We start from the raw sequence: 10,654 nt of genomic DNA, 5'->3' as shown, positions 1-10,654 counted from the left end.
TGCGTCCTGACACGTGATTGGCCAGCATCTTGGGGACGGTGGTGGAGGTGAAACAAATGTCCACGAAGGCCAGGTTGGCCAGGAAGAAGTACATGGGCGTGTGGAGACGGGCGTCCGTGCCAATGGCCAGGATGATGAGCAGGTTCCCCAGCCCGGTCACCAGGTACATGCTCATGAAAACGACGAAAAGCAGCTGCTGCTGTTTGGGGTCCTCTGAGAACCCCAAGAGCAAGAACTCGGAGACCCGGGTGAGGTTCACGTCTTCCATGGTCACTGTTCTGGATTGATCAGAAAGACCACCGGTGTTCAGACAAGGGCAATAAAATGAATAAGTTGGGACCAGCACATGGCATAATGGCTATGTTGCTAGACTCCCATGTAGTCAACCATGGTTCTAGTCCTGGACCTGGTAGCTTAAACTCACCCTGGGCGTGTGTGCGTGTGTGTGTGTGTGTATCCAAGATCCCAAGAGGAGAATGGAGGAGAAGGGATTGCAGCGTGGCCATCCCCCCTGGGGGATGATTTCTCACTTTCTGTCTCTCTGTCTCTCTTTGTCTTCCAGACAACTGCACGCACCCTATAACAAAAACCTCTCTTAAAAAAAAAAATAAAATCATGGAAGGCATGTGTCTGTGCATGCTTAAAATCCGAAGAGGAGAATAGAGAAGAAGGGATTGCGACATGGCCATCCCTTGTGGGGGATGATTTCTTACTTTCTCTCTCACTGACTCTCTCTGACATGCATACACGTCCTATGGCAAAATAATAATAATAATAATAAATTAATTTTTATTTAATAATTTATTTTTAAAGAAATTTTGGGTATTGGGTATGTGTCATGTGTGTTCACTGGAGAGAGACAAAGAGCAAGAAGTCACCTCCCAGGGGATTAGGCCACACTGTAATCCCCTCTCTTCCACTCTCCTCTCAGGATTTTGGGCATGAACACACAGATGCCTGGCACTGAGTGTCAAGCCACTGGGTCTGGGACTCAAATGGCAGTCAGCCATGTGGGGGTTCAGTGACATAACCGTTATGCCATCTGCTGGTCCCTTATTTATTTATTTTAATTCTTACTGTAGGGTGCATAGCTCACCAGAGAGAGAAAGGAAATTAAAAAAAAAAAGAGTAAGAGAGGGAAAGTGAGAAATCACCCCTTAGCAGAGATGGCCATGCCACAATCCCTTCGCCTTCATTCTCCTCTTGGGATTTTGAGCACAAACACACACACGCACCTGATGTGTTTCTCAAGCTGCTGGGTCTAGGGCTCAAACTACATATTAGGCCACATGGGATCAAGCTACTCCCACCACCACATCACCAATGGTCCTGTTATTATTTTTATTTCAATCTTTTAATGTGTGGATTTTCTTATAATTTTATTTATTTATTAATTTATTTTAATTTGACCTCACACACACACACACACACACACACACACACAGACAGGGTGGGAGCGGAGGAAGTGAGAAAGCAAGCCACCTGGTTTGAGACTCAGTCTGTGGACAGACATGTGGGAGTGTCCAGCACCTTAGCCACCATGCCACCTGCTGATCCCACAATGTGTGTTTGTTTTTTATGATAGGGAATGAGTGAGTGCAGGAGAGAGGGAGGCAGAGAGAGACCAGCAGGGTCTTCACACCACAGTCCAACCTCCAGCCTACATAGCCTGGATCACAGGCGTGTACATGTACCTAGTTTGCACAGGGAACTCCCTGACCCACCCGGTCTTCCAGAGCTGCCTTTCATTCGGCACCCACATAGCTCTGAGCTATGAACCAGGGACCTCCCAATGTGGGTCCAGCTGCATTACTCTGGCGCCACCCTCTGACCTTTAACCTATCCTTTTCTTTACTTTTCTTTTTTTTTTTTTTTAAGTATTTTTTATTTATTTTTATTTAACCTGAGAAAGACAGACACACAGAAAGAAGGAAAGTGAGAAAGCAAGCCACCAGGTCCGGGACTTGAACTGTGGTTGACCATGAGGGAGTCCAGCACTGTTAACCACCATGTCACCTGTTGGCCCTTGCTTTTTCTTCTTAAAGAATTATTTAATATTTTTATTATTTTTTAAATGTTTATTTTGCTATAGGACACACACACTCACTAGAGAGAGATGGGGAGGGTGAGAAAGTAAGCCAGGTCTGGGACTCGAACTGCAGTTGGCCATGTGGGAGGGAGTCCAGAATCTAAAGGACCATACCACATGCTGCCCCTGACCAGTCTTGCGTTTTCTTCCCTTTTGGTTTAGAATTATTTATGATTTTTAGATTATTTTATTTAATTTTCTTCTTTTTTTTTTTTTTTTAGGGATTTTTGTTATAGGGTGCATGCACTCACTGGAGAGACATAGAGATAGAAAGTGAGAAGTCACTCCCTGGCGGATGGCCATGCCCCAATCTCTATTCTCCTCTTGGGATCTTGGGCACACACATGCACCCAGCATAAGATCTTTTTTAAAGTTCTTTTTTTCTTAAGAATTATCTTTTATTTAACTTCATTTATTTATTTAGTTTAATATGGTCAGAGAGAGACAGAATAAGAGAGAAAGAGAGACAGGGAAAGTGAGAAAGCAAGCTTCCAGAACTGGGACTCGAACTGCAGTAGGCCATGTGGGAGTCCAGTGCCCTTAACTACCGTGCCACCTGCCGACACCCGCCCCCACACACACACACACCCTAGCATGAGCTTTAAGCCGCTGGGTCTGAGTCAAACCATGGTCGACTATATGGGAGTCTAGGGACATAACCATTATACTATCTGCTGGTCCTGATCATTATTATTTTTTAAATTTGACAAGAGAGAGTGAGAGAGACAGGGAATGTGAGAAATCATCCTCAAGGGAAGATGGCCATGCCACAATCCCTTCTCCATTCTCCTCTCAACATTTGGAGCATGGATGCATGGATGCCAGCATGATTTTCAAGGCACCAGGTCCTGAGACTCACACTGCAGTCAGCCATGGGTAGTCCAGTTCCTTAACCACCACTCCACCTGCTAGCCACACACTCTTTTTATCTGTAGAGGGATTTTCACTATAGGGCAGGTATGCTCCCCAGAGACACAAGGAGAGACAAAGAACAAGTGAGGGGTGGCTGGCCACGCCACAGTAACTTCACTTTTCTCTCAGGATCTTGGGCATGCTCACACATGTGCATGGCTTGAGGGATTTTTTTTTTCCTAGAGAGACTTTTGCTATAGGGAGTATGTGCTTGCCAGACAAAAAGAGACAGAGAGACAGAAAGCAAGAAATCACCACCCCCTCCCAAGGGGAATGGACATATCACAATCCCTTCCTCCATTTCCTCTCAGGATTTTGGGCACACTCACACGCGTGTCCAGCAGGAGTTTTAAGCCACTGGGTCTGGAACTTGAACTGTGGTCAACTACATGGGAGTCCAGCAACATAACCATTATGCCATCTGGTGGACCCCTGGCGTGAATTTTAAGCCACAGGGTCTGGGACTCAAACCGTGATCGGCTATGTGGGAGTCCAGTGACATAGCCATCCTGCCCTCAGCTGGTCTCTAATCTTAGAACTTTTTATATTTTTTTTTGAGAAGTTTTTGCTATAGAGTGTATGTGCTCTCCAGACAGACAGAGAGAGACAGAGAGACAGAAAGTGAGAAATCATTCCCAAGAAGGGATGGCCATGCCGCAATCCCTTCTCCTCCATTCTTATAACGGGATCTTGGGCACGCACGCACACAAGCCATGCACCCATCCTGAGTTTAAGCCACCGGGTCCGAGACTGGAGCTGTGGTCAACTCCGTGGGAGTCCAGTGACATAGCCATTATGCCAACTGTTGGTTTCATAGTTTTTTTTTTTATTATTATACAAATGAGTTAAATTAACTGAAGCCCAGAGAGGTAATGTCACTTCCCCAAAGCCACACAGTGGTTCTGGCTGGAGACCCTGTAGCTTTCTGCTCGCTATTTGGGTTCCCTTCCTGGTTTCTTTCTTTCCATACTCACCTATGAGACGGGTCTCTCTGGCTGCGGAGATATTTGCCAAAAGGTGAACCAGTGCTTCTGGAAAAGCGTCCTAGGCTGACTGAAAAGGAGGCAGGTCTTCAACCCCATAGGAAGGAGCTCAAGGACCTGGCAGGGAACCATTTATCCCTCCATCCTCTGACCCCGGGCTCTGTCCCCTGTGCCTTGTTAGGGCACCTGCTAATTGTCCACCCCACATTCCCACTATGTCCCAGCTGGGCCGCCCTCTTTGGGGAGGAAGATGTTAATAGCTCGTTCTGGGCTTTTCCCTCCACCCCTGCCTTCCACCCCTGCTGAGTCGAGGGTGGTGGGGGTTCTTTGGGGAGCCTCCTGCAGAGTGCGGATCCAGTGGAATGCCTCTGGCTCCCTTAGACTTGCCCATGCACTCCTGTAAACCCCTAGTTCCCCACTGCTAGCAATGATGTCCTCTTACCATTTAATTTTTTAAATTTAAATATTTGATTATTTTATTAAATATTTAAACAAGTTAAAAAATATTTTATTTAACTTTATTTATTTATTTGAATTTGACCAGAGAGGGACAAAATGAGAGAAAGAGAAAGTGAGAAAGCAAGCCACCATGTCCGGGACTTGAACCACAGTTGGGCATATGGGAATCTAGTACCCACAACCACCATGCCATCAGCTGGTCCCTGATTATTTAAAAAATCAATGAAATACAAAATGAAAGGGAATGCTGGTAATGAGGGAAGAAAAATAATCTAGAAGTCATATAGAAATCAAATAGCAAAATGGCAGAAATAATCCATTATTATTATTATTACTTTTTAGATTTTTTTGCTATAGGGTGCATGTGTTCACCAGAGAGACAGAAAGCAAGAAATCACCTCTCAGAGGGATGGCCATGACACAATCCCTTCTCCTCCATTCTCTTCTTGGAATTTTGGGCACACATGCACATGCACTCAGCATGAGTTTCAAGCTACCAAGTCCAGCATTCAAATCATGGCTGGCCATGTGGGAGTCCAGTGAAATAACCATGACGTCATCTGCTGGTTCCAATCCTTCCTTATTAGGAATTATTTATCGAGGGGCAGGCAGATGGTATGGTGGTTAAAGGTGTTGGACTCCCACATGACCAACCATGGTTCAATTTCTGGACCTGGTGGCTTGCTTTCTCACTCCCCCAACCCTTCTCTCTCTCTCTGTTCCAGTCTGGTCAAATTAAAATAAAATAAATTTAAATGAAATAATTATTTGAAAAATTATTTATCTAAAAAAATTTTCTAGAGGGCCCGTGTACTTGCTAGAGAGAGACAGGGTGACAAAGTAAGAAATCACTCCCTCCTATCTGGGATGGGCACTCTGCAATCCCTTCCTCATTCTCCTCTAGAGATTTTGGGCATGTAAGCCCCACGCCCAGTGTGTTTTCTGCTAAGCCGGAGTTGGAACTCAAACCATACAGTTGGCCACGTGGGATCTAGATGCATTAAACTCCAGACCATCTGCTGCCCCTCCTCCTCTGCCCCTTATTCTATATTTTTGCTTTTGAAATGATTTCAGTGCCATGAAAAGTTCAGGGAGAGGGTCTGGTTGGTGGTGTGGTGGTTAAAGGCACTGGACCCCCTACAAGGCCAACTGTGGTTCGAGTCCCAAACCTGGTGGCTTGCTTTCTCACTTTTTCCCTTTCCCTCTCTCTCTCTGTCTCTCTCTGTCTCTCTCTGTCCCTCTCTGGAAAAATTAAAATAAGTAAATAAAGTTAAATAAAATAATTTTAAAAATTTATTTAGAAAAAAGTTCAGGTAGTTATTGTACATCCACAGGAACTCTTGCACAGAACAGCAAATCCACAAGTACCTTTCTAATGCCATGGCACTTTGGAGGACATGCTAAAGTCAACGATGCATGAAGTTGACACTTTTTTAGGCTAAGTAGATATTTCAAACGTTTCTCAAGTTTGATTTCGCAACCTTGCTTTTATTTACTTATTTATTTTTTTTAAATGTTTTTACCAAGGGCATGTGTGCTCACTGGAGAGAGAAAGGGGGAGACAGAGAGATGGGAAGTGAAAAATCACCCCCTGGGGGATGGCCAGGTTGCAATTCCTTCCCCTCCAGTCTCCTCTGAGGATTTTGCGCATTCACACCTGGCGTGATTTTCTTTCATTTTGGAGAAGTTTTTACTACACAGCATGTGCGCTTGCCAGGAAGAAAGAGAGAGACAGAGACAGAAAGCGAGAAAACACCCCCCCAGGGGGGATGGCCATGCTGCAATCCCTTCTCCTCTATTCTCCTCTTGGGACCTTGGGCACATACACACACGCGCCCAGTGTGGGTTTGTCACTGGGTCCGGGACTCGAACTTCAGTCGACTACATGGGAGTCCAGCAATATAGCCATTACACCAACTGCTGGTCCCAATATTATTCATTCTTAAAAAGAAAGGGGACAGCAGGTGGCATGGTATTTGGGGTGCTGGGTTCCCACATGACCGACCGTGGTTCGAGTCTCAGACCCTGTGGCTTGAAACTCACGCTGCGTGCATGTGTGTGCATCCCCAAAATTCTGAGAGGAGAATGGAGGAGAAGGGACTGTGGCATGGCCATTCCCCCGAGGGATGACTTCTCACTTACTGTCTCTCTGGCAAGTGCATGTGCCCTATACAAAGGTCTCTCAAAAGAAAAGGAAAGAAAAGGGAATTATGGCACCTACTACCACACAAATGAATGTTGCAGACCCCATGCTAAGTGAAATATGAGTCACACAAAGACAAATACTGCACAATCCTCCTTATATGAGGTAACCAAAATAATTAAATGCAGGGAAACAGAAAGTGGGATGTTGGGTGTGAGGGAGAAGTGGGGAGTTAGTATTTAATGGGGACAAAGTTTCAGTTTTTACAAGAGGAAAGAGTTTTGGAGAGAAGAGGTGGTGATAGTTATAAAATGATATGAATATATTTAATGCCCTTGAACTGTACACTTAAACATGGTTAATATATGGAGCCAGCAAGTGGCGTGGTAGTTAAGGCTCTGGACTCCCCATGGGCAACTGAAGTTCAAGTCCTGGGTTGGTGGCTTACGTTCTTACTTTCCCTGTCTCTGGTCAAACTTAAACATAATAAATAAATAAAACTTTAAAAATAATAATAATAAATAAAATTAAATTAGTCATTTATTTTTTAAAAAAGGATTGGAACCAGTAGATGGCATTGCAGTTACATTGGACTCCCACATGGCCGACTGCTGCTTAAGTCCCAGACCCAATGGCTTGAAAGATCACCCCGGGTGCATGTGAGTGCATGCCCAAGATCCTGAGAGGAGAATGGAGGGGAAGGGATTGTGGCATGGCCATTCCCCCCACCCCCCAGGGCGTGACTTCTCACTTTCCCTTTCACTGTCTCTGTTTCACTCTGGTTAGTGCACATGCCCTAAAGCAAAAAACTTTTAAAAAGTAATAAATAAAATTTAAAATGGTAATAAAATAATCAAATAATTAATAATAAAACTATTCGTTAATAAAATGAAATAATTTCTTTATTTTAAATATTTATTGTTATTTTCAACTAGATTAGAGAGAGAGAGAGAGAGAGAGAGAGAGGGAAAGTAAGAAAACAAGCCTCCAGGTCTAGCCTCCTGAACCATAGTCAGGCATGTAAGTGTCCAGCACCTTAACGATTACACCACCTGCCAACCCCTAAATAATCCTTTTTTTTAAAAGAATAAAACATTAAACAAATGCCCTGGAAGCAATATAAAGAAAATATCTCAGATTGCAACTGTGCAGGGAAATTAGGGTGGATGGGCCTGTCTGCACAGTCAGACCTCCCAACCCTGCAGTAACCGGAACGAAGCCGGCCTCCTGCAGACCAGCGCCCCCAGGGCACCCTTCATGTCACTGTTGCGCAGGCTGTAGATGAAGGGGTTCAGCATGGGGGTGACCATGGTGTATATCACTGCGGCAGCTATGGCGTTCCGGGGCGGGTGGGGGGACATGGGGCTGAAATAAACCCCGATGAACGTCCCGTAGAACAAGGTCACCACAGACAGGTGAGAGCCGCAGGTGGAGAAAGCCTTCCACCTCCCTCCGGTGGATGGGATCTTCAACACCGCAGCGACGATGCGCGTGTAGGACACCAAGATGCCCATGAAGGGGGTGATGATGGTCAGGATGCCCACCGTGTACACCATGACATTGTTGAGAAACGTGTCCGAGCAGGCCAGCTTCAGCAGAGCGCTCAGGTCGCAGAAGAAATGGGGGACCCAGTTGTGGGTGCAGAATGAAAGGCGGGTCAGTAAGACTGTGTGGGTCAGGGCGTTCCCTAAGGCAGCGGTCCAGGAGGAAGCCTGTAGGAGCCCGCAGAGCCATGGGGTCATGGATGTGGTGTAATGCAGTGGGTGACAGATGGCCACGTAGCGGTCATAGGCCTTGGCGGTCCGAACGGAAACTGTCAATGCCCCCAAACCAGATGAAGAAGAACATCTGGGTCAAGCAGCCTGCGTAAGAGATCCCTCTGCGTCCTGACACGTGATTGGCCAGCATCTTGGGGACGGTGGTGGAGGTGAAACAAATATCTACGAAGGCCAGGTTGGCCAGGAAGAAGTACATGGGCGTGTGGAGCCGGGCGTCCATGCGGATGGCCAGGATGATGAGCAGGTTCCCCAGCCCGGTCACCAAGTACATGTTCATGAAAATGACGAAAAGTAGCTGCTGCTGTTTGGGGTCCTCTGAGAACCCCAAGAACAAGAACTCGGAGACCTGGGTGAGGTTCACTTCTTCCATGGTCACCGTTCTGGCTCAATCAGAAAGACCATCAGTGTTCAGACAGGGCAATAAAATGAATATGTTAGGACTAGCAGATGAAGTACTGGCTACGTCATTAGACTCCCATGTACTCGACCACGGTTCGAGTCCCAGACCCAGTGGCTTAAATTCACCCTGGGCACGTGTGCATGCATGCCCAAGATCCTGAGAAGAGAATGGAGGAGAAGGGATTGCGGCGTGTGGCCCTCAGCCCTGGGGGGTGATTTCTTGCTTTCTGTCTCCTTGTCTCTTTCTGTCTTTCTGACAAGTGTACACACCTTATAACAAACACCTTTCAAAAAAAAATCATGGAGGACGTTTGTGCGTGCGTACTCAAAATCCCAAGAGAAGAATGGAGAAGGGATTGCGACATGGCCATCCCCCTTGGGGGATTATTTCTTACTTTCTCTCTCACTGACTCTCTCTGACATGCATGCACGTCCTATGGCTAAAATAAGGTATTGGGCATGTTTGCTCACTGGAGAGAGTTAGAGAACAAGAAGTCACCGCCCAGGGGGTTTGGCCATTCTGTAATCCCCTGTTCCACTGTCCTCTCAGGATTTGGGGCATGAACACACAGATGCCTGGCACTGAGTGTCAAGACACTGGGTCTGGGACTCAAATGGCAGTCAGCCATGTGGGAGTTTAGTGACATAACCACTATGCCATCTGCTGGTCATTTATTTAAATTTTTGCTGAAGGGAGCATGAGCTCACCAGAGAGAGACAGAAAGAGTAAGAGAGGAAAAGTGAGAAATCACCCTTAGCAGAGATGGCCACGTCACAATCCCTTCTTCTCCATTCTCCTCTTGGGAGTTTGAGCACACACACATGCACCTGGCGTGTTTCTCAAGCTGCTGGGTCTGGGGCTCAGACTGCACAGTGGGCCACGGGAGATCAAGCTACTCCAATCACCACACCACCAGATGGCCCTATTATTATTATTATTTCAATCTTTTAATGTGTGGGTTTTCTTATAATTTTATTTGTTTATTTGTTTATTTTAATTTGACCAGACACACACACACACACACACACACACACACACACAGGGTGGGAGCGGAGGAAGTGAGAAAGCAAGCCACCTGGTTTGGGACTTGAACTGTAGTCAGACATGTGGAGTGTCCAACACCTTAGCCATCACACCACCTGCTGATTCCACAATGTGTGTTTGTTTTTATGATAGGGAGTGAGTGAGTGCAGGAGAGAGGAAGGCAGAGAGAGGCCAGCAGGGTCTTCACACCACATCCAACCTCCAGCCTCTGGAGCCTGGATCACAGGCATGTACGTGCACCCAGTGTTCACAGGGAGGCTCTGAGCTGTGAACAGGGGACCTCACAATGCGGGTCAAGTTGCAACTGTGGCACCACCCTCTGACCTTTAGCCTTGATTTTTCTTTTCTTTTTTTTTTTTTTAAGTATTTTTTAATTTAATTTTATTTATTCATTCATTTATTTTAATTTAACCTGAGAAAGACAAACACACAGAAAGGAGGAAAGTGAGAAAGCAAGCCACCAGGTCCGGGACTCGAACTCTGGTCGACCATGAGGGAGTCCAGCACCGTTAACCGCCATGTCACCTGCTGGCCCTTGCTTTTTCTTCTTAAACAATTATTTTATATTTATATTACTTTTTAAATGTTTGTTTTACTATAGGACACACGCATTCATTAGAGAGATATGGGGAGGGTGAGAAATAAGCCAGGTCTGGGACTTGAACTGCAGTTAGCCATGTGGGAGGGAGTCTAACACATAAAGGACCATACCACATGCTCCCCCTGACCAGTTTTCTATTTTTCCCTTTTGATTTAGAATTATTTATTATTTTTAGATTATTTTTTTAAATTTTCTTCTTCTTTTTTTTTTTTAGGGATATTTGTTATAGGTTGGATGTCATTCCT

At 45.7% G+C, this 10,654-nt stretch overlaps 1 protein-coding gene across 1 annotated transcript; it reads right to left on the bottom strand.

The window, feature by feature from the left end:
- Positions 1–7,770: 7,770 nt before the first annotated feature.
- Positions 7,771–8,734, bottom strand: LOC102467871 (olfactory receptor 1361-like). The gene is given in 2 exon segments (XM_014582741.1): positions 7,771–8,394; positions 8,396–8,734. Coding segments are annotated over 2 exon segments (963 nt in total).
- Positions 8,735–10,654: the final 1,920 nt, after the last annotated feature.

This window comes from Tupaia chinensis, unplaced genomic scaffold (assembly GCF_000334495.1).
Source record: "Tupaia chinensis unplaced genomic scaffold, TupChi_1.0 Scaffold143764_1, whole genome shotgun sequence".
Taxonomy (NCBI): Eukaryota; Metazoa; Chordata; class Mammalia; order Scandentia; family Tupaiidae; genus Tupaia; species Tupaia belangeri.
This window is presented reverse-complemented; position numbering and strand designations above follow the sequence as displayed.